Source organism: Aythya ferina, assembly GCF_964211825.1.
Source record: "Aythya ferina genome assembly, chromosome: 3".
In the NCBI taxonomy this organism is placed as follows: domain Eukaryota; kingdom Metazoa; phylum Chordata; class Aves; order Anseriformes; family Anatidae; genus Aythya; species Aythya ferina.
In genome coordinates this window covers 10,919,339-10,943,630 of record NC_140298.1, presented here as the reverse complement: position 1 = coordinate 10,943,630, position 24,292 = coordinate 10,919,339, and the positions used below count along the sequence as shown (strand labels likewise).

The 24,292-nt window shown below is 40.0% G+C and overlaps 1 protein-coding gene across 1 annotated transcript; it reads left to right on the top strand.

Moving 5' to 3' along the window:
- The first annotated feature begins 4 nt into the window (after positions 1–4).
- Positions 5–24,238, top strand: ACTR2 (actin related protein 2). The gene is made up of 9 exons (XM_084514606.1): positions 5–166; positions 5,671–5,781; positions 11,395–11,610; positions 15,651–15,723; positions 17,521–17,657; positions 18,424–18,573; positions 19,261–19,406; positions 19,834–19,966; positions 21,181–24,238. Exons 1-9 carry the CDS (start codon positions 119–121, stop codon positions 21,349–21,351), a joined length of 1,185 nt encoding a protein of 394 aa, XP_084370732.1. The 5' UTR covers positions 5–118; the 3' UTR covers positions 21,352–24,238.
- The last annotated feature ends 54 nt before the right edge of the window (positions 24,239–24,292 follow it).

Sequence of the window (24,292 nt, the reverse complement as noted above, 5' to 3'; positions counted from 1 at the left end):
CGGCGGGGGCGGCGGGCGGCGGCGGGAGGGGGGGTCCCGGTGGTGTCCCGGTGCCGGGTAGCGGCCGTTGGGCGGCGGTTGGGCGGCGGTTGGGCCGTTGGGCGGCGCGGCAGCAGGGATGGACACGCTGGGCAGGAAGGTGGTGGTGTGCGACAACGGCACCGGGGTGAGTGGCGGCGGCGGCGGCGCCGGTACCGGGAGAGCGGCTGGAGGTCGGGTGGGACGGGAAGGAGGAGGAGGAGGAGGAAGGGAGGGAGGAAGGAAGGAGAAGGGCGCCGGCCCGGCCGGCTTGCAGCGGGCCCTGTGGGGCTGGGGAGGCCGAGCGCGGGGCCTGGCCTCGGGAGGGGACGCGGTGGGAATGAATGGGCCGCGGGGGCTGCGGGGCCGCCCGCTGGGAGCCGGTAACCGGGAGGGCCCCGGGAGGGTCGCGGGGTGCCCAGCACCTCCCCGGGAGGCGGCAGGAAGCCGGCCTTTTGTCAGGCTGCGGGGCGCCTGGGCAGGAAGTGCGGGAGGTACCATTTGCGAGGCAGGCGATAAGGTGCTGGGCGTGGAGATCCCTCTCGGGAGCTTTGTTCGGCGGGCAAGGTTCCCCCCGTTAAAGAAACGGTGCCCGTTGGGCTAACAACGCCGCCGGCACGCTGGCGGCCCCGGGATGGCCGGGTATATGCTTGGCAACCGCTTAGGATAAAGGAGGAAAAGAAATATTCAAAAGCCAGGGTGGAATAGTGGAGACAAAGGGTGATGTTGTTAAGGATTCGGCCTCCTGATTCACGCTTTGCAGTTAGCATCTGAAATGGTTGGAAAGAAGAACCACACAGCTGACAGGGTTTGACAGCTCCCCTGCCTTCTCATGTTTCCCCTTCTAGGAAAAATTATCCTTAACGGGGCTGAGGTCTAGGGCCTCTGGGTACTTCTTACAATATCAGTTAGAAAAAGGAAAGAAAAATAAGACACTTCCTTTTTACAAATGAACGTGGAAGCTGGTGGATTTTTTTTTCTGTGTGGTATGGGTATTTCTATTTTTTTTTTTAGATATTTTAATGTGTTTCTTGTCAGGCTTGATTCCGAGAGGCCCATACTCAAATAAAATTTTAGGACTTCATCCCTTAGGATTGCCCTCTAAATAGCAGTAAATCACCAAACTGTAAAATGTTTTGGGTATAGCTAGTGACAACAGCCCTGCACTGTAGCTAGTCCCAGGAAGGCATGAGCCAAGGGTAGAAACAATTATTTTTACACTGTTTCCCAAGGTAAGTTTGGAACACAGGCTTTGTACAGTGTAACAGCTCTGCATCAGTTTATAAATCAAGAGGCAGACGATGCATTTTTCCCCCTCTGAACTGAAGCAGATGGATATAAATAACTACAACAGTGTAAGATACCTTTGTGCTGCTGCGAGGGTGCCAAAGAGGAGGGGCCTGTGTCATTTCAGCTTCTGTTGCTTTGGGTTGTGTTTTGCCTCCAAGCAGAACCGCACACATGTGGACGTAGCCTGGTCCCAGAGATAGCTGCGTGCAAGAACAAAGTATCAGGGTATAATTATTGTTAAATAAGTCAAGTAGAAATATTTAGGTCAAATTGGGAGAATTAAACTAGAAGAAAATTCTGTTCTTCACATCAGTAAATCTTGGAAACCTCAGCTGTATTGAGAAAATGAAGTTTGTCCTATATTGTCAAAATGCTTCTTATAATAACCATTTTTCTCTGTGACAAAGAAGAGCTGCTTTATATCAAAAGGATTTCTGATACACTGAGATAAGCCATGATTAAAATTAAGTGCCAAAAATATTACATTAAAACTACACCTGAGTGAGTTTTCTATTCTCTATTTTTACCATAGACCTGTCTTTGAAAAATTCTTGTTATGCTGAAATATGACTTTAAATGTATCTCGCTGCTTTGAGGAAGAGGTGACTAGAAGGAAGTTCTTGCAACACGTGTAGGAGAGAGGCTGGCAATGGCATCTTAAGTACCAAAGCACTAGAAGTGGGCATTCTTTTTGTTACAGGACAAGCGATAAGGCCTGTCAACTTTTCCTGATAATATTTAGGGGTTTTGCTTGAGAATTGCATCAATAGAAGGAGTCAAGCACAGATATCTAATGAGAATATCAATACTCATTTTAGAGCTTGTCACGTGACGTGTCTGTGAGCTTCCTCATTCTTTCAGTTCGAAAGAATACTTATACGTACAAGTTCTTACTGTTTGATGACTCAGTAGGAAGTGAAAGAGTCAGTATAAACCACAGTGCAATGGAGAAGAAACTATATATGGTAAAATCTTTTACATACGTGGTCTTGCAGACAGGCAAACGAAGCAGCTATTCTTAAAACATTTTGAATGTATAGCAAACACTTGCAAAAAATGAATGATGTTGAACTCTTGGCTTCCTTGCAGCAATGCATAAATTCATTGAGTGGTGATGTTATTGTTAGAGCCGTGGTGTACGCTAAGCATTGTCCTGAAATTATTTGATAATTGTCACAAGGGGTGTGCAGATAATGGGTGGCAGAGGAATAAGTGCACTGTTCTTAAATTTCAATGAAGGGCTTCAAACAGAGGGTGGAAAGAGCAGTGAGCGTTTAATGTCTGGCACCAGAAAAGAGAAGGTGATTATATTCCAAACAATTTTATAATGTTTAGTTAAGTATTTTGGAGGATCATTTGTAAGGGAGAGATAAATGTCTTACGTTTCTTACTCTCCTTCAAAAATCCAAAACAGTCCAGGATCTATGATATGGATACAGTTTTGTTTCTAAGATGCTTTTACCTGTCAGTTATCTCTCGGTACTTTTGTCAAGCCTGGTTCCTCAGCCATAGCATCTAACGCTACGTCATCATCAACCTCCTGAACCAGCTGAATATCCAGTGTCGTGACAGGCAGGATACTACACTGAGAATGCTCTCATTGATGGGGATGCTGACGTACAAGGCTGCCTTGTTCTCATCTTCACTAAATATTCATGGAGCCTGGGGAGGGGGGCAAAAATTGAAGGGAAGGAAGAGAGAGAAAATTTTGCCCCTTTGATTTGGTAAACACTATACAGAGCTTACCAGACTTAGTAAAAATGTCATTTAAAGACTCTCAGTTCCAACCTGAAAGAGGTAGGGAGGAATTAGTAGAAGTCTAAGCTTAGCCTTGCTCATCTTGTGTTGCATAGACTAAATCTGGTTGTAGGATTTGTTAATTGCTGATATCCTACTATTATGCAGCATCCCGGGAAGGTGTGTCAAGGCCTAGAGGACTTGGCATAGAACAGGGCTGGAAGTTAAAAATGCTGTTTGGATAGTAGGAACTCAGAACAGTGCTTCTGCAGGTCAGTGTTTTCTAGCTCACTGTAGTTGGATGTGGTTACCAGAGGTACTTTTAAGGTTAATCAACTTGCACTTACTTTGGTTGTGCATCACAACTGCTGCATAAACCTCAGGGTTTATTTGCCTGGCCAGCAGGAGCTGCAGGTGGGTGTCTTGAAGCTCCTTGAGGGGTGCTCTGATGGCTGGAGTTGTAAAGCTTCATTTAGGTGGTGCTGGTTCTGTTCCTTCTGTTCACCAGCGCGGTTGCTGATGACTGGTAGGGAAGTTACTTCATTCTGGGGGAGGGGAGAAAAGAGGAAAACCAGATAACAGCTGCATGGGTGTGAAGGTTTAGGTGTTTATGGCTATACTCAGAATAATCTGTGAAACCGTAAGATAGAAGATGGGATTATAAGGGCTGTTTTGTAGAACTTCATTCACGTTTGGCCAGGTTCTGCTGTACAACCAAGTTCTAGTCTGTAACAAGCACCTTGTAGTAGCGACTAAACGTTGTAGTAGCAACTAAAATTGCATGACTGAAAGCAGTAAGTCTGAAAGGGAGGGGTGTGTGTGTGTTTCCTTATTTATTTATTTTTAAGAATCTGTACACCTTTATTTGCAGTCAGCTCAGTCCTTCAAAACGTCTCAAATGTTTCCTGTGGTGTAAAACTTCTGGTAAAGACTTGTGGCGTGTTCAGGTAGCGTGATCCAAAAATGCTTGTGGCTACTCTTTGCTTAGCAGCGCTGCATTCCTGAATACACAGATAAGATCTGTGTGACTCCTAGGTACTTTGGGCCTGAACGCAAGGCAGGGAGTCGATAAGTACTTGCCTCTTTGCAGAACATGGATTGAAGTCGACTGAGTGAAATGAGTTTTATACACAGTGTCTTTCTTTAGGTACTTAAAACAGTTCTGCCAATGGAGAGAACAATTTCTGAGCTGTGAAAAATGAGGGGCACGAAAGCAAAGTATTCCCTCCCCACCTTAGTAGCCCAAGTTTCACTACAATGTTTCTTGGCTCTTTCCAGAACAGGCTTGATAAATGTCTTTCCGAAATGGGTGCCCTTTGTCCTTCAGTAAGACAAATAATTCAGAGCAACAACAGAAAGTGACTTCCCGTGTTAGAGTTACCCATAATGACAGAGTTTCCCTTGGCTGTAAGGAGCTGTACTCTTGAGCTCTACCCAAGGAGGCTGTGAATTTTCTGTCCTTGGAGGCTTCCAACACCCAGCTGGACAAAGCTCTGAGCAGCGTGGTCTGAGTTCAGCGCTGCATGGGTTGAGCCCAGGGCTGGACCAGAGAGCTCCCAAGGTTCCTTCCACCCTGTGATGCTCTCTTACACCTAGATGGTTTGGTAATTTTGTAGGTGAAAATGCTTAATGTTTGGCTCGGAACCACGGGATTTTGTTCTGTCGTGTTGTTACAGCACGGTAAATAAAACGTGCACCAGAAACAGAGAAGCCTGCGCCATGGGAACTGCAGTAGGCATCAGAGCAGGATGGCTGAGGAGCATAACTTGCTGATCGCAGTTAGCTGAACTTGTAACTTCTTGTTGGGGCAATCCTAACTTCTTGTTTTACAACTGAGCTTCCCCTAGGGACTGTGTACAGTCACTATACACTTTTTTATGCTCAATTAATCCTTAATGTTTTCTTAGCATATGCACGGTGTATCTTTGGACCTAGCAGTGTGAAACTTCTTTCTGTATGTATTTGAGGAGCAAGCACGTTCTCAGGGTATCCTGGTCAGTACGAGCTACCATCAGCTGAGACTTTGCCTCTGGCCTGTACATTTTAGAAGTGTTAACTGCAAACTTTTTTTTTTTTTTTTTTCCCTTAAAATATATCCTGAAAGTTTTGAAACTCCTGAGGAAACTGACTTGCACGAAGCATCTCTGCTGGTTCCAGATGAACCCTTTTTTATTGCAGTGTAACACCTGAGTTCACAAGGTTTTGTGTTTTCTAACGTGTAATTTGTTACGCTGATCTTTGTGCTAATTGGAAAGGCAAGTTAATTGGGTCTCACTGGGTGCTGTTATAAGGTGCTCCATCACAGAATGGTAGGTTTCAGTTTGCTGGAGAGTTTGCTATAGTGTGGCAGGAAATCCAGATTTGAACACTAGACTCTTTTATACCTCTCAGTGTACGTAGTCATTTTAGTAATGTTTCCAACAATCTGCTTTAGAAAACATTTTGGAAGATACTTTAATTCTCTATTAAATATTTCAGATGTGTAGATCTGTAGAAGTGATGTGAAAACATAAATCCTGTATGGGCACATGCTCTTAAACCTGAGACTTTATTTTTTTTTTGCCCCGAGACAGGTTTCTGTTAATAAAGTAATGCGTGCTCTAATAAAATTGTTTTTCTTTTCAGTTTGTGAAATGTGGCTATGCAGGCTCAAATTTTCCAGAGCACATTTTTCCAGCTTTGGTTGGAAGACCTATTATAAGATCAACGGCTAAAGTGGGAAACATTGAAATCAAGGTAATTATTTTTATTGTTATTTGTTTAACAGATAAGTTAACGGGTGCCCTACATACTGCTCTCACAATGTTTGAAAATGGTTGTTCCTGTATTCTCATTTGTGCTGTTTCAGTATCTCTTGATTAATTTCTGTGTTGGGTTTTAGCCTGTCACGTATTACGAAGTAATCAAGAGGATAGTGTGAAGTTCTGCAGAGGCCTTCAGCTAGTACAGCTGAGGAGGCAGCAGGTAGGGCTCAGGTAGTTCTGGGCCAAAAGGGACTTCAAATGCCAATATCTAAATGATTGCAAGATTAGAAGGCAGAAATCAGGTTGGGTGGGGTCTTTGAGAAACCTGGGCTGGTGGAAGGTGTCTCTGCCCATGGGGGAGGAGAAGGGGGGTTGGAACTTGGGTGATCTTGAAGTTTCCTTCTAACCCAAACCATTTTAGGATTCCATGGTATCAGACAGAAGTGGTTAAGTGGTTGGTACTTGTCACCGAGATGTACTGTAAGATTATGAACGAACTGATGAAGCGTCCAGGTCTTTCTGTACACTTTGCTTTCTGCTGTGATCATCTGTGATCTTGTATGAGGTGCTTAACCTCGGCTGTGTTTGCATTTCATTGTTTCTATTGCTTTTGTTTTCTTTTTGTTGCTGACAGAAGTAATGTACCACCAGTTAGAAACAAAGGCTGTGTTCAGGCTACTACTTTGGTGGAGAACCACTGCTCCGAAATCCTCCTCTTATGTTTGAGGAGCCATTATTTCTCACTTTTCTTTTGTAATTACAGAGAAACGCTTCAAATGTTAGTAATTGCTTCTGCAATACAGACTTCAGGAAACATCTTGGCCCTGCTGTGCCTACACCCTCTTTTCTTGCTTCTAGCCACACATTCTCACCTTGTGCTGGCCATAATGCTTGTGCAGTCATGTGGTGAGCTGCTTTAGAGACCTGATGCAGCTGAAAAAGAGTAATTTCTTTGTCAGGTAAAGTTTTAACTGCCTCCTAAGACAATTGTGAAAGCTCTAGTTTGATGGCAAAGCAGAAGAAGCAGAAACTTGAGGAAGAAGCGGAAGAGGGTGCAGAACTGTAGAAACCCCCATTTAAACCAGTGAAGATCCAGTAGAACCACACATGCACAAGCTTTCATTTTTGCTTTCCATGTTGCTTCTGAGGAACGGCTTAGTAAAGGGGGGAAAAATTTCTGTCCAGCCTTGTTTCCTTATTTTCAGACCCCTGTGGTTGACGAGGAGAACTTAGTTATCTGATTGCTGCTGCTGCCTAGAAGCAGCAGAAAGCAGTACTGGTACTTCAAGAGAACGAAAGATGTCAGACCTTCCCAAACTGCTTTTATATATGGATCTATATATAGAAATTAACAAGTCTTAAGTCCAAAAAAAATTCTCTGTTACAAAATCATATCAATGAAGTCATGTCTTCTTTCTAGCTGATCTGATAGAGCCTGTCCTGCCAGTTTTGGCATCCTGATTATTGGATAGCTTAGATCAATATCATTACAGATGTCAGCGTTGAATTAGAAAAATAGGTGGTAAAAGTGGGTAATTGTTATGAGACAGCTGCAAAAGAACCAATAAACCACAATTTTTCATATGTTGTCCCTTTTCTACTTGAGCGTGGATCACACAGGTGTATTTTAGAGAGCGTAAAGTGTGTCTTCATTCTTCCTAGCTGTTTTATCCCATCTCTCTATAATAGCTTGTCACTCTTTCTTAAGAAAATTTTGTATCAAGAGGAGAAATCCATGCTGCAGGTACTTTGGATATGCCAGTAGGATGACTTATTAGGTGTGTGTACCACTTTCCTTTGTGAGATTCTGCAGATTTCTTAAAATGTATTTTAGCAGATGAGTTTTAAGCCAAAACTTAAATCTAGCCATTCACTTCAAGATCTTATGGTGTAAGTTTAAAGCTGAGTAAGGGAAACTGTCAAGAAGATTAGCTGCTTAACTTGTGAAACGTATTCAGAAAGGCTGTCATTCCTGTGAAATTCAGAAATGCTGTGAAAAGTCTGGAAGCTGATCAGAGCAGTGGTTATTGTCCATCTAGTGAGTTGCCAATTTCACGTTGCTTTGTCCATCTTCTCCTTCTGGATTCTCATTTCACATCAAGGTGAATTTTTTTGAGGGTGAGTAGCAGTCAGGACCACTTATAGGAATGCATTGTAGGACTGACAGCTTTCTTGATGCCAAGGAGTTGACCAGACTGGGATGCTGATATTTAGGTATTTTCATCTTCATTAGTTCCTGTGTGGTTTTTTTTTTTTGGCTCATTATGTGGCCATAGAAGCAGTTAAGCACAATGGAAGAGAGAGTCATGAGCTGGTTAGAAAGAGCATGGTCACAGCCTCCTTATGCATCTGCTGCTGTCTTTGAAGTGACTGTAGAGCTACAGCCTCAGTAGCAGGGATATATCCTTTTCTCCTACCCTCAGTTCAGGGCATAAACACAAAAGGTCAGTTATTACAGGGATTATTTTGCTGGAAATTGCAACGTCTAAACTTAAAAAACCAGAAGCATAGATACTGCTCTCTAGTTTTAACTGATTTAGTGATCTTTGAAGCAGGTATTGGGAGTTAATAACCTTAGGAAGGCAGCACTGTCATGTAGCTTTGACCACTTAAGACAGGGTTTTAGGGCAGATCAGACTTAGGGGACCTGTTGAGCCATAGTCCAGGTGTGCAGTTCTGCTTATTTTTTGCCAAAGACAGCCTGGAGATGCTCTTTTTTTCTCCAGGTTTGAAGTGAGGCCGTGCTCTGACCAGCCTGTTTGGTGCTGCCTGTGTAAAGGGAGCTGCCAGAAACTCTAAGCACTTTTCCTCTGACACAATTTGCAAAATAACTAGGTTTGCCTTAATGGTGCTGATAGTTATCGTATGGCTTCTGACATGTCAGGTGACTTGATGTAAATTTAATTGAAGGAGGAAAAATCTCATTAGTCATGAAAATGGCCTTAGTATAATTTTGGACAATGTTTGTACACATATGCTTTAAATATTTTAGAGCGCTTCTCAGTGGCTTTAATTTTCCTATCTTCCCGCCTCCATTGCTTGCTGTAGGGAAGAGCTTTCAAACCCTGCTCTTACTGCACTTTGTGATTGCTTATTTCAGTTCTGAAAGTAGCTACCATCGTTTAAATATCTCTTGATTTTATTTCCATTGGATATTGGTTCCATAATACCTGAACATATTGGTCTGCTTATAGGTGAATTTTTTGTTACTGTTTTCAGTTCTTGGGTATTTAAAGAAGAATATTTAAAGCAATCTAAATTTAGCATTTGCCAGAGCTAGTTATGGTCAGATGCTTTGTGCAGTCTTGTACAGTTCAGATAAACATTTTGTACAGGGTAAAATTCCAGTGTTACAGAATATTTATGCACAGTGTCCTATTTATGAGAAAAATGCAGATCTTAAATGCAGCATCAGATGCATAAACACGACATGCCAGTGACTTGTAGCAATAGCTTTCTTTAAAGAGACGTTTTAATCCAAGATCCCGAGAATGTTAGCTTGGCCATAACTACACTAACTCAGATAATTTCCAGCTGTACGTGCATTTTTTCAGCTTATTTCTGCTGTATACTTAAAATAATTTGAGAATTTCATTTAGGCCTTTTCTGACTTTCTTACTTCTACCTTCTTTCTTCACCTTTCTTGACCCGTTGAAGTAGAATAACAAAAAGATGGTAAGTGAGGTGCCCCTGTGCTGCTTGTTTACCATTTTTGCTTGATGGGACCTAGTACCTCTTATGCTATTTTTGATGTTACTCATTGTTTTGTCTTGCTCTACATCTTACATTGGAATACATACTTATTTTGGATGTTGTTCATTGCTTTTGTTTACTAGCAACTAATTAATGAGAATATTTTATGTGTTGCTTCTAAATGTTACCTGCAGTTTTGCAAGGTACAAGAATAACACTTTATGGTCAATGTGAGCTCGGTACCTCTAACAGTAGAAATTGCTTTATTTAACATTACAAACCAAGGGCTTGAGAAAAGCCTCAGATACCAGTTAGACGGACATTATTGAACACCAAAGTGGTGGAAACACTGGTTTCTCTCTGCAACTACAGCTGTACTGTCCTTCTTGATCCTACTAAGTGTGCATGTTGTTTGTTAGTGTGCTCTTGTTCTGCCCTTTAGCTTCGTTTTAACAAGACATGAAAGTTTTGTGTGACTTTGACTGCATATTTGAGTAGTGTCTTTTCCCAGACTACATCCTGTTCAGGAACATTAAGTCTCAAAGAGCAGTGCACAAAAAAAGGCTTCCGATTTTTCCAACTGGTGGGGTTTCTGTTGCCTTAATTCTCAGGAGTAATGTGGTACCTGGTGGAGTTTTCATAGCATGTTTTCACTGAAGTACATTTGATTTAAATATTAAAGCCTTGACTTCTGTCTTCTGTATAGTCAAGACAACTGAGTGTGATCTGCTGTGCAAGGGAAAACAAATAAAATGCCTTGTCAGGGAGAAGAGGTGGAAGAAGAATGGTTTGTTTTAAATTATTTTCAATGAACTTCCTTTCTAATGGTCACCAGAAGCTGCTTAAGTTGCTTCTAAAAAAGGCACTGGATTTCTTCATTGTGCGTCTTGGCGTTGAACAGTAGACTGAATAACCTTTGCTTCAGAGGTCTTGGTGCCACGGTAATTGCAAACTGTGGTGGCATTTTTTTGCAATGAAAAGAGTATGGGAGCAGTGCTCTAGAAGTATGTTCTTAGAGGCTAGCTATGAGCTATTTAGTTAAGGCTTCTTTAGGGAAGTGTGGGATATGACAGGGAACAATGATAGTGTTATATTGGATGTACTTTGTCTGGGAAATACGTGGGAAAGGAGAAGATACATTGCTACTAATCTGAATGTGCAATGTTTGCATAACTAACTTTAATAAACAGGTTGCTTAATTAGTGTGAGATGACTGTACAAACTATGCATTGGTTGGTTGCATTTGTGTAAGAATGCATTACTGGGGTTTTTGGCTTGGGACTTCTGGCATGGAACAGTCTGGGGTGTATTTTATATTTAGATGCCTCTTCTTCACACCCTACTGGCATAGGCAATATGTAAACCATTGTTTCTTTCAATGTATAGCGTGGAACTTCTAATCTCTTTTTTGCTTTTGCTACTGCTCTGTATGCTTACGTACCACTCATTATTCCTTTTTTGGTATTATGCACAGAAATTTGCAGCATGCATGGAAAAATACTCTGCCGATCCCACCTACTACTTTTCTGTGCCATTGTGTATCTTGGCCTTTTGAAATGGGAACTTGATAAAAGAATTTTGGAGTTGTCAGTGGAGAAACCTTTATGTTTATAAAGGTCTTTGTAGTATCTCGCTTTAGCAGGCTTCATTCGTGTGTTTAAGATTAATTGGAGAGTGGAATTAACAAAGTTTATTTTGGAAAAGGTTTGGGATGGGTAACAGCCAAATTGAAATACTACATGAAATATATTCTACTTCTCTCCTAAGCACCTGAAAGTGATTCTAAAACGCAGGCAGTGTTTAAGAACACAGTTGGACACAGGCTGGAGCAGCTCACTGTTACTTTTTTGAGGATGTTGCTGTTTAGAAAACTTTGCAAACACTGACATGTCTCTTTATTAAAACTTTGCAGGATCTCATGGTTGGTGATGAAGCAAGTGAATTACGCTCAATGCTGGAAGTTAATTATCCAATGGAGAACGGCATAGTTCGGAACTGGGATGATATGAAGCACCTCTGGGATTACACATTTGGACCAGAAAAACTTAATATTGACACAAAAAATTGTAAAATACTGCTTACAGAACCTCCCATGAACCCAACTAAAAATAGAGAGAAGATTGTGGAGGTATGTCTGTCTAGTAGAAACTAATATGTGCTGTCCTAGAAGTATGGATAGAAGATTTTAATCTTACAATACCCAGTAACTGTTTGAGGCAAAGCAGTTCTTTTGTTTTTTATCCAAAACTTTGGTCTTGGTCATAAAGGCTACTGTGGTCAAATTCAAACAGTCCTACCTCATCCGAAAATTATAACCGAGCTTCTTGTCTCAAGCCATATCACCAACAAAACACAGAATTGGAAGTGCATGTTTGTTTTCAGGTATCTAAGATATTTTGATTACTAGGTATTGGATGAATGTTAATTACTTTAAATGACTTGGACTTCTGTAAGCCAGAAGAGATTTGAGGATTGAACAAGATGATGCTTGCCAGACAGAGCAGTGTTGTTGGAAGTAGTTGAGACAAAGGTGTGATGACAACCAATTAATTAGGCTGTGATTAATAGTAGGGATTACCAATGAAAGCCTTCTGAGAAGGAAAGCTGGGTTGTTGGATCCTGGATCTCATGGTGCTGCACTGGGAAACCTCAGCTTGCTCTGTACCTAAACATTGGCTCTAGTACTGTGTGACAAAGACTCAGTTTTGGTGAGCAGTAGTGTTTTAAGAGAGCAAAAAATCTCCTATTTTTTGCTTTTTTTCCTCAAGCATCGTATGTATTTCCAATTAATGCATGTATTTGGTTTAGCAAAAATTCTATTAAAATTTTCAGTTAAAAATAACTACCTGGTAGGGCAGGAAAAATGTGTTCTAAAGGTCTGAAACCTTACCCATGTATCAGAAGTGTGAGTATGAAAGGTTGTATGTGTTTTTTCCCCCAACTCAGTTAGTACAGTAAGAATTTATCATTACCCACTGACCCTGCCTTTAAAATCCATTTGTTGTCACAGTTATAGCAATGCTTTCTGCAATGTGGCAGAGAATATTTTTGCACTTTTGTTTCAATGACTCAGGAGCCAGCTAAGTAAAGCGAAGCTGGAAAAACTTATGTGGACGAATCAAACTGTACAATTTTAGTGTTTCTGAATTGAAGGTTTCCTAGCATTTAAGGACATCAGGGACCAGTTAGCTAAGTACTACATAAGCCAACATTAGCAATACGGTCTGCTGTGTCTCAGCTGTGGTGTGATGAACATAGCGGATTATTCTGGGTTGCCTCCATGCAGCAGGAATGGTTGAATTTCCTGTTCAGGCTTTTTTGCTTTTCAGCTGCCTACAAGTGTTCTTGTTTGGTTTGCTGTTAAATGCAGTGGTCTGGGTTTTAGTTATTCTGGTACTGAGTAATTTTATACCATAAATTGAGAAGCCTTCTATGGGTTCTGAAGTCTGATGAAACATTTGTATTGTCCCATTTGTTTCCTAAAACCACTCCAGAGATCACGGATACTTAACCATCATCCAGAGGATCGGGGAGAACTAGAACCCATTTACATAAATTTAAACTTGAGTTAAACAGGAGTTTAATGTTTCTATTAATATTTTTAATGGATCACAGCATTATGACAACTAGGAATATTTAATTTTTAACTGCAACCTATTTACACTTCTTTTTGACAGCGACTCTTCCTTTTCAGGGAGGCTAGCCCAGTATGAAGCAGAGAACTGAATTAAGATTTTTCCTACAGCCTGTAGTAAATGTTAGTGCATTTTTCTGGATACATTGCAGTAGCATTTTATAAGAACAGCTTAGTCATCTGGACCCTATCAAGACGGTAGATAATTCCATATGCTGTATTTCATTCTATTTCCACTGATTCTTTTTCTCTACCCCATCCATCCCTCCATCAAACTCAGCTACGTACCAATAGCTGCAACGGTTCACAAGACCGTGTATGTTGTAAAATGCATATTTTAGAAGTGCTGCTTCTTTCACAGTATGTACAAGACGCGGATTACTCTTCAACTTAACAGGGTGTTTGCTCTTTGTCTCCTGCATTCTCATTCTGTAGTACCCTCAGGAGCACCCAGACTTCCATGGCATATTGTGTGGCTGTAGAGATGCTCTAGCATGGACACTTCTAGTCCCATTCCAGTATTTCATTTTTTTTCCCTCTTTTTTAGTTCTTCCTTTCTGGACCAAATTGGAACATCAGTAGCTAATCCAAAAGCTACTCTCACTAGAATAAGAATCTTTTCAGGAGAATGTGCTTCTTTGTATTTACATCTTCAATATATTAACATAAATGCCCCATGTCAGTGCATTTTTCTAGTCAACCAGAACAGATCTAGGTGTCTTGAAATAAGAATAGCAAACCACAAAGCCCTGCGTATAGGCTATGTACAAAAGGATTTTGGGGTGACTTTCAGAGTGCAGTACACCATGTGAAGGTAGTTACTAATGAAATTTGAGTATTGAGTTTTTTATATGAAGATAATTTAAATTTCTCTTGTGTTGGTTTTTCATTTTGTAAGCACTCAGCTTGCTTGAAAGGTTTATCCTTAGGAATAGTACTGTTTTTAGATGTTGAGAACTCAAACAGGATCTCTTTCCGAGTTGCTTCCTTTCAACTGTTCCTTTTCTCGTGGACATTTCTGCTGCTTGTTTCTGAAGGTATTGCATATATGCAAAATTGTGGTGATTACAGAAGCTGCTAGCCAGCAGTGTGTTGCTGGTTCTTAGCCAATGCATCTCGATACTGTATTAAACTTCCTTTTGTATCACCCTGTTCAGCTAGGGGGGTTGTGAGAACCCAAAGCCTGGTGTTCTCATGGCAGGGTGCTCAGCAGCTCGCCCCCTCCATGTTCCTCTCTGCGTGACTTCTGTTATACGGCGTGCTCGCGGGGAATGTTCTCAGAAAGGAGGCATCAGTCTTCCCAGGGGTTCAGCTCTGTGCTCGATATAGCTATGAAGTAATTAGCATGGCTTTGCGAGGATCAGGGTTTTGATATAGGCCAGCCATTTCAAATCATGCTACTCTAGCAGTAAATTCTTCAAATTGTTCAGAATTCTAAAATTGTCAGGCATCAGCTTTTTACTTTAAAAATATTTAGCTGTCTTTTACTTGAACTGTGGGAGTGCTTAGGATTTAATCAGTTTCTAATCCTAGAAGTTGTGGAAGTGCTCAGAAGGCTGCAGAGGAGCAAAAATAAAACTTTGCATGTGCTGAAACGATCAGAGTTCATTGGTTTTTCCTGGTAAAGCGTTTTGAGGGGGGAAACTGCTGTGCAGCTCAATTTGTTTACTTGGCCTTCTTTTTGTTTATAAAGCCGACAAGATCCTATGAACTGCACATCCTTTAATCCTAGGCTGTTTCTTCACTGAAAATCATACAGGGTTTAAGGGAGCCTAGCCTACAAGACAGGCAATTACCTTTCATGTTTTAATGAGTTACTGTGCAAACCTGCATAGTTCTGCACGTAGAAACTGAGTAGTTCTAACTGTCCTTTTTCAGTTATAGTGGGTTTTGTACTAGAACTAATTTTAGAGGTTTGTCATCACTTGTACTTTAAAGAAAGGAAGAGGAAGACCCGGATGCAGAGAACAGTCTGTGATAGCGCTCTGATTCTAGACTGATACGAGTAGGAGTCTGTTTGGTCTTTGGCAGTCTGCAATTGTACGAAGACTGTTGACCTGGATATGAAGAAGAGAAAAATCTGAACCTCATTAGACTTAGAGCATCCATCTTTAACAAACATTTCCTTCCAAAGTCACACTTCAGTAATGAAGTAGTTGGCTGGCCTACAAGTACTGCCTCCCACTCATTAAGCACTTTAGAAAACGGCTTAGTTGCAGAAATGCAGAAATTGGAGTATGGATTTCTTGAAACTATTCACATTTGTTGCTAAAAGGATATGAAATGTTGTAGCTCCTTGATATGATTCATCTGGTATGAATGGACAGGTAAGGTATAGAACTGAATGTGCTATTACTGCCACAAAGCAAGTAGGTTTCAAATGTTTGTATAGAATGAGTGTAATAAACTTTCTTGGAAGGCCTTTTTGACTAGGAAAAAAAAAGGCAGAATTATAGAAAGTTTTCAAACATCCATGAAAATTTCTTTAAGAATCTTGCCTTATTTGGAGATTAATTTTTGTCTTCATCTTGCAGGTTATGTTTGAGACGTACCAGTTTTCTGGGGTGTATGTAGCCATTCAGGCTGTCCTTACTTTGTATGCTCAAGGTAGGCAAAGATAACTTAAAGAATGTTTAACTTACAATTGCATTGTTAGGCTGTAGCTCTAATGTGGTATTAATGGGTCTTGGGCTTACTTCAACACTGATGTGAGCAAGCTGAATCCTATCTTAAGGGTTTGCTTTTTGTTTTGAGGAACTACTGAAAGGTTATTTTTGTGGACAAACTGTGCAGACGTGCTTGTAAATGCAAAAACCTGGTTTATCAAAGGTATCATTGTTTCAGGGTGTAGTCACTTAGCCTTTGGCATGCTTCCAGGTTTTAATGACATGCTTTTGATTTTCTGATAAAGAAAAGTATTACTGCAAGTGAATTTCAAGCAGTCGACTAGGTGACTTTGCACTATTTTCAGTTTGGGAAAATGTTGATTCTTCGGTATATAAACAAGAATAAATGATTGTCAGTTTGAGAAGAAAATTACAGATCTACTGAATTCAACAGAAATTCTGCCGTTGGCTGCAATCCATCTATGATCTAGGATATTCAAGCAATTGAATTCTAATAACATGACTTCTCACATCTGTTTACTGGTCACTTGGTGTACTTAACCATCACATGGCAGGAAATAAACATCCGTATTCATTAATATGTCATCATAGTTTGTTTCCAAGAGCAAAAGTGATAGGATACTGGAAGGGTGGGACCGCCATACAAGTCATTAAAAGCAGTTGAACCCAAACCACTTTTGCAGACCTGGATTATAGATTTATTTGTTGTGAAGTGTGTTATTGTAGTCCCAACGGACAGCACCATTACTTTTTTTCTAGATATTTTCCTTGGTTTCGTTTTGTTTTAGGTCTGTTTAACTACCTTACAAATACGGTCTCAAAATCTGTTGTAATTGTACATGTATTTTACTGTATAATGGTCAATTACTCCACTCTACTCTAAACTACTCTGCTCTAAATCTGAACTGAAATCTGAACCGTCATCCAAAAGAAAGCTGAAGACCTTCTAAAATAAAAATACAAAGTGGCATGCAAATAGAACACTTGCTTTTGAAAACTTAAAAGTTGTCCTTTACAGCGTCCTACATGTTTAAGTTGCATGCTCTACATGCTTCTGACATCTCAGTTTTGTGCACCTTAATATTTGATTCTTTTATGGTAAACTTTTTCTCACTGGATTTAATTTCTTGAATATGAAAGTGGATCTGGTTCTGCCTAATGCTGTTCCTGTGGGGAAAAATGTAGATGTGTGCTGTATGGTCCAGATACTCTCGACCTTATGAAGCCATTGTCTTGTTTTTGAGTACCAGCCACGATCAACAATAATAATATTAATAATAATTCTAATAGTCCTAATAATTATAACAAGATAAATTTGTGACATGAATAGCTCTAAGTTTCTTCATATTTGAGAAATTAATATCAGGTTGCACATATACAGGTGGATCTTAGGAGAAATTTGTAACCCAACAAGCATTTAATGATCTTACGTATTCTCTTTAATTGGAGAGCAATTTAAGATGTCAAAACACTGGATAAAATGGTGAATGGTAGAGCTGTAAGTACCTAGGCAGGAGTCAAGGCAATACTTTAAAAAATGTATAGAAAGCATTGTTACTGTCAAAATCTTCTGTTTAAAACCGAGGTGAATGGAAATAACTGAATTTTAAATTGTGATTACTTTTCCCGGAATGATGACTTGGGAGAGCAGAGGTTGTTTCAAGATAGTTACAAGGTTAAGATGACAATTATAAAACTATTCTGCTCTATTTATGGAGGCACTAATAAAAGGTGTACTTTTTTTCTCCGCCCATCCCTGCCTCCCCCATTCTTTTAGGTTTGTTGACTGGGGTTGTTGTGGACTCTGGAGACGGTGTGACTCATATTTGCCCAGTTTATGAAGGTTTCTCCCTCCCCCATCTCACCAGACGGTTAGATATTGCTGGGAGGGATATCACTAGGTACCTCATTAAGGTAAGCTGAAAAGAATCTTTTAAAGTTGAGGCTGATAGCTGTGGCACACTGGTGCATGTCTCCTCGATAGCAAGAAACCACTATATGCATTCCCTGCATCACTTTTATGTTACTTACATAAAGAACTCCAGTATTCTTTGTATTTTTTCTCATCGAAATGATGTGATAGGATTGATATTATTCAGAGACTTCACTTACATTTTTTTTAGTAGCAGTCTAAGAAGGGAAGGGACTTTATTCCTTATTTGGAAAGGAAAAAAAAAAATCAAATTTGGCTTTCCTGATGTGTAAAATGAAAACAAAATCATATTCTGTCAGTTCTACTCATCTATTTTCAGAAAGACCATTTTTAAGGTGTGGCAAATGTAGTGATTCTTACCTAATTATTAATTAAGACAGTATGTTTTGTAGATTATTTGCTTTAAAAAATACAAGCAATATTCTGCGTTGACAAATCCTATGCTTTAAGTGGAATAGTGTGGTGTTCTGAAGTGAAGACCTAAATGTAAGAACTATTTTGGTTATCTTTCACTTCCCTTTCTAACAATTGTACTGAAAGTTGTGAAGAAAGAAAATTTCCCACTTGCAGTGATGCTGTATCTGTGTTTTTCATTTCTGTTATTAATGGATACACTGTGACAGACTTGATTTAATACTAAATTTGCTGTTCCAAAAGGGAGTCAAAGTTGAAAAGATACATTTTTGAACATGCACATCTGATAATGCGAACAGGACACTTACTGCAATTCTAATCTCTTCACTCTAGCTCCTCTTACTGCGAGGGTATGCTTTCAACCATTCTGCTGATTTTGAGACTGTTCGCATGATCAAGGAAAAGCTATGTTATGTGGGATACAACATCGAACAGGAGCAGAAACTGGCATTAGAGACCACAGTACTAGTTGAGTCCTACACGGTGAGTGTTTTGAGACAACTTTTCTTGTCCTAAATTTCTTAGGTATAAAATTAGGTAGCCTTTAATATTGATTCCTTGTAAGTTTTTCTTGGTAGTAGCCCGCTTCCCAGACGTGAGTCTGTAGATTCACACCTGGTTCTGGGAAAACTTTGAAAAGCTTATTCCTTATTCCCAGGATTTTCATAAAGCTTTGTACTGGTTTTCATCCTTGTAGATACTTGAAAATTCGATATTACAGCACAAAAACTTGTAGAGAAGGGGGACATACTCTAACATGTCGAACTGTTTTAGCTTCATCTGTCTAGCTGTGACACATTTGAGACCAATACCTGGTAACAAGACAGGTAAACTTGCTTTTAGGGGATACTTGCTGTGATAGCACACAAGGTATCTTTGCAGGGGAGCATTACTGTTGTTGTAAGATCATCTTTTAAGTGAAGGTTAGGAGCTGTATTAGGAGTGTTTCGAACTTCAGTATCAATATGTCTGGTCCCTGATCTATAATTTTATAGGAATTGAAGAATTCATAGCTTGTTTCAGTAGTACTAAATGACATTTGCAGTGGTGACAATAAGCAACAGTTTCCTGTTCTAAAACATGAGGTAACAATGTAAGTACTTCCTCTTGCTTTGTTCTGTATCTGAGCAGCTAAAAGTAGTCTTCTGAAATATGTTTTCTCTTCACTAGCTCCCAGATGGCAGAATTATCAAAGTTGGTGGAGAACGGTTTGAGGCACCAGAGGCTCTCTTCCAGCCTCACTTAATCAACGTAGAGGGGGTCGGTGTGGCTGAGCTGCTGTTTAACACCATCCAAGCTGCTGACATTGATACCAGGTAAGAGCAGGAGGACACTTAAACTCCTGTGTCGTGGTGCAGGGGTGACATGAGAAGTGCATTCAAACGAAATGCCATCTTTTGCTTTAGATGTTAATGTGCACGCTGCTACGGGAGGATATATGCTGGGATTGGGGATCAGTCTGAGATGACTCTTTGAAGCTTCATGGCTTGTCTGGAAGCCTGACTATTTTGGTATGAACAAGCAAGGATTGCATTTTGGAGCTGCAATGTTTTTTTGGTTTTATTTTGCTGCTTTCCAGGACGTCTGGAAAAGCATGAGCAAGCGTGCCAAACTCGGGCAAAAGCTGGCTTTATGTTTGTGTAGTGACAGTTTAGATTTGTATTTATTTCCATGTACAAACAGGTAGCTATTTGTGCTACAGAGTATATGATATGACACTAGAAAGACTGTTTTCTTGGTTAGGTCTGAATTCTATAAGCACATTGTGCTGTCTGGAGGGTCCACCATGTACCCCGGGCTGCCTTCACGACTGGAGCGGGAACTTAAACAGCTCTACCTGGAACGAGTTCTGAAAGGAGATGTGGAAAAACTCTCGGTAAGTATGGAGTCACTGCTTTATTTGTGTGGGGCAGAGGTTTATCCTGAATCCCCACTAGAGGGAACCAAGTAGTCAGAAATGACTGAAGCTGCTGGTCACACTCCACACAACTTGCAGAAGCTTGGTGCATCTCAGTTCTTCACACCCCTATTGTGCATGTAAGGACGTGCCATAAAGCCACTTCCAGTCAATGCTAACAGCAAGTCATTCCTAAAATCTTGGGTTAGTTTGAATGTAAAACGTGCTGTTAAATGTTACGGCACAACTTGTAATACAAATTGAACAATGCTAATGAGTATTTGTGTTGCAGAAAGTCATAACTGGGCAAAAGTGATTTTTATTTTTCAAAAGTTTTGATTCATACTATGTAATGTGGGTGAAATGCCCACCCCCAAAAAAGAATTTAGAGATCAGAGTTGACACACCCTCAAGTGGAATACATTTTCCTTGTTCATGGGTTCCTGTGATAAGCAGACAAAAGTCAAATGTGTTTTGGAGGTAATGTTGCCTTCTATCTGCCAGCAGTGCTGTGTGCTTTTCAGAAAGGAGGTATTTACAAAAGAAATTCCTTTGAGTGGAGTTTCTGATGTTAAGCTGAACTGAACTTCCCCAGTTCTTAATACAGTATTCTAAATAGCTGCAGAAGATCTTTATAGAATGACTCAGTTGCACTCACAGCTTTGACTGTACGCATTTTTGCTCTTGAAGTTAGAGCTTGAACATCAAAGAATTGAAGATAATATTAAATACGCTGGTCTAGATTGTATAAATTTAGAATCTGTTCCATCTGCCTTTCTAAAACTTGGTATAATTCTAAAATATTTTGTGATCTGGTAACTTCTGATAATTTTAGCCATCAAAGCTTAGCAAGTATTTCGCTCTTTTCCGTGTTCATGAAATGTAAAAATGTGGTCTTTAATTTTGTATTCTGACTTCTGGGCTTTTTGTGGATACACCGAAGGTATAATTTTGGGGAAGTGTCAATAGCTGTCTCTAATTTCCAGTGCAAAGTAGTTATTTTACTTCGGTTGCGCAAGCTGAAAGCTCACAGAGTGCCCTGTGCTAGCACTTCAGGTTTTTGGTTGTGTTTTTCTCACTAAACGATTTACATGTCATTGTTCTGGTGGAAAGCACAATTTTATTTCAAGAGGCTTTGTTTCAAGAATCCTAGTAACAGGGTTTTTTTTTGTTTTTTTTTTTTTTCTTCTTAGAAATTTAAGATCCGAATTGAAGATCCACCTCGTCGAAAGCACATGGTGTTTTTGGGTGGCGCGGTTCTAGCAGACATCATGAAAGACAAAGACAACTTCTGGATGACCCGACAAGAGTACCAAGAAAAGGGAGTGCGTGTTTTGGAGAAGCTTGGTGTGACTGTTCGATAAATCCCAAAGCTTGTTCCCATCACATGTCTAAAGCTTTTTTTCTTTCATTGCCAATCTCTGAACTCACTCAGCTACATGCTATGGAAAGGCCTGTCTTTGGCCTTTGACCCAAAGGTCAGGTTTTGTTCTGGTTTCTTGGGGTAGCTTTTGTTAAATATTTCTTAATGTGGCTAAATTTGACTATTAAATTTGACCACTTCCCTGCAAACAAAACAGAGCAAGAGCAGCCTGTCTACTTCATTGTTCCTTCCCAGTAGGCAATTGGGTAATTCTGGTAGGCTTTTTCTTCTGGGTTTATTGCTGTAGTACCGCTAGCTTTTGTCTCTAGTTCACAAGGGGTTGTGTGCCTTTTTTAGCATAAGAAAACCTTTAAACAGGAGCTTTTGCTATTGGGTCGTTGTGGTGGTTATCTTTGCATCTTTTTGCCTCTCTCTACATTCAGACTTTTCTTTCCTGCAGTAAGGAATTTTGATTAAACATAGTTAGAAACTAGTTTAACTAGCTGGAATGGCTTTAACACTGTTTCAATGTAATGTGGTTCCATACGCACTGCTGCCTAAACTGGCTTCTGAGGTGGTTTATCAGAATCCTTAGAGGTGGTGGGGCTTTCATACTGTATTTTCGAAGTGGGCATGCACACGGTTGCCACAAACCAGGGAACACCGGATATTCTGGCAAAAGTAAATTTGTGGCCTTAGGTGTCTTTGTTTTTGTTTTTGGAGGGAGGAGGCAGGTTTGAGCTGTGTTGCTTTTCTGTTAAAAGGACAGCTGGGGGTCAGGCTGACCAAAAATGCCTCTCTTTTTGTAGCTAAATTTTGGTACTATGTTATCTCAGCATAGGGAGCAAGAATGTTACGTTAGCTATTCAGTAATTGTTGAGAAACCTAGATGTGCTGAGACAGAAGCCTCTAAACTTCTGAAGAGATTTCAGAAATGCTTGTGAAAACTGTAATTACAGATATTAAGCCCCCCAAAACTAAGTTTTAAAAGTCTGATGTTTTAAGTGCTTGTATGTACATCAGAAGCACTTTATTATTAAACTTTACAAGTATATTAACCTAGTGCCAAGTAGTTATTGCAAATGAATATTTCAGTGACCGGTGTTTATTGCAGCAAGTAGATGTTTATAAACAACCACTGGCAGTAGGTTATAAAGAATGACCTATATTTGTTCTAGTTAAAAATAACATTGGAATAGGAGATGCTGTCGGTTGGTAAATATCCACGATTCATTTTGACCAGTCTTGAGATCTGATACTTAACATGGGATGGGGAAGGAAGTGGAAAACCAGTGATGAAAATGCTGTTTCCAGAAAGTACATTAAAGCTGAGTTGTACTGAAAAATAGAAGTTGTCACTAGTAATTATCAGCCATCTTCTCTGAGTATAGTTGCCTGTATCTTTTCCTGCTAGCAGACCGGTAACTATCTTTGCAAATAAAATCTGCCTTACATGAAACATAGCAAAAAGCTGCTTGCATATGAATGCCAGTTAGACCTAGTTCTACTTTGCTTTTCATGGAAATATTGTATCACTTCTTACTTGGTTTTCCAAGCCTACCGTAACATTTAAGCGTAAGGAAGTTAAGATCTGTTTTTGACTTCCAAACCTTGGAATGTACAAGATGTGCTTTCATATACTTGCCATTTGTCTATATCTTTACATTAATAATTGACCCCAGAAACATGGAAATATTAAACTCCCTTGGATTCCTAAAACTCGCTTTCTTTCTAAATCGAGCAGACAGCTTCCTTTCGGCCGAGAGAGCCAAACAGGCAGAAACCATGTCTGCATTTCTTTAATAACAAGACAGTCACTATAGTATTGCTAGTAATGACCATTTAATTATAGGTGGGTGGGGTTTTTTGCAGCTATATTTACTCTTAACTTGAACAATATGAATTTACAGGCATGCCGGTCATGCCTCAGTGCATGCACTTAAGCAGTTACTAGATTTTTGGGGACATGAATGTAAGGGGTATTCTGAATTCCTGTAGTCTTCTGAACATCTAATACACGAGATTTAAAAATGCTGTGGGCTTGCTTTAGGGCTATGGTTTCTCATGTGACTGTCTCTGGGCTTTTTGGACAGCATTGAGAATCATGGAAATAAACCAAAGAATGACTTAAAAACCTTTTTTGAATGACAATCTGCCACGTGATTTTTCAAATCTAGACCTTGACCCTGCACCCCTTTTCTAAACCTTATTCTCCCTCTTCATTGGCTTGGGTTAGGTATGTGCATGTTTGAGTAAAGGATTTGGAATTTGGCCCTTTCACAAGAGAGAACTTCACAGCACCATGAGTAATAAATGTCAGTCGATTATGCAGTATCTTGGGTTTCCATGGAAACCATGTATATATTGGAGGAAAAAAAAAAAAGAGAAAGCATTTTAAATTACAGCTATCATGGATTCAGAAGAATGCATATGTAATCCACATACTGAATGGGGTGTTCCAGTTGTGCTCAGTGTGGTTCTCTGCGTGTGTTTGCACACATGAGTGTATGTGTGTGTTCTCTCAGCTGACAGCTTCAATATTGCTATGAAAGCAATCTGGTTTTAATGGGTTTTTTTGAAGACCAAATAACTTGAGTTGTATTTGCAATATGCTTCAGCTCCTATAAAATTAGAATAGAAGATGCTGCATCAAATGTAAGTTTTTTGGGAACATCCTATTTTTAATGTTAAGCTGCTTCAAACCCTCCCCACACCCCACCCCAGTGTTCTAGGATGTTAACCAATGTAACACAAATGGCTTTTTTTATACAGTTCTGAACGATATGTTAACACACGACACTGGTTGAGACCATGAATGGAAATAAAACATCTATTTAAATTGACAGGTCTTTTCAATATAAAAATAAAATCAGATTTTTTTCAAAGTAGCTGCCGTTTGCTTTGTTTCCTTTGGGAAATCGCAGTTCTGTCAGTTTTTCTCT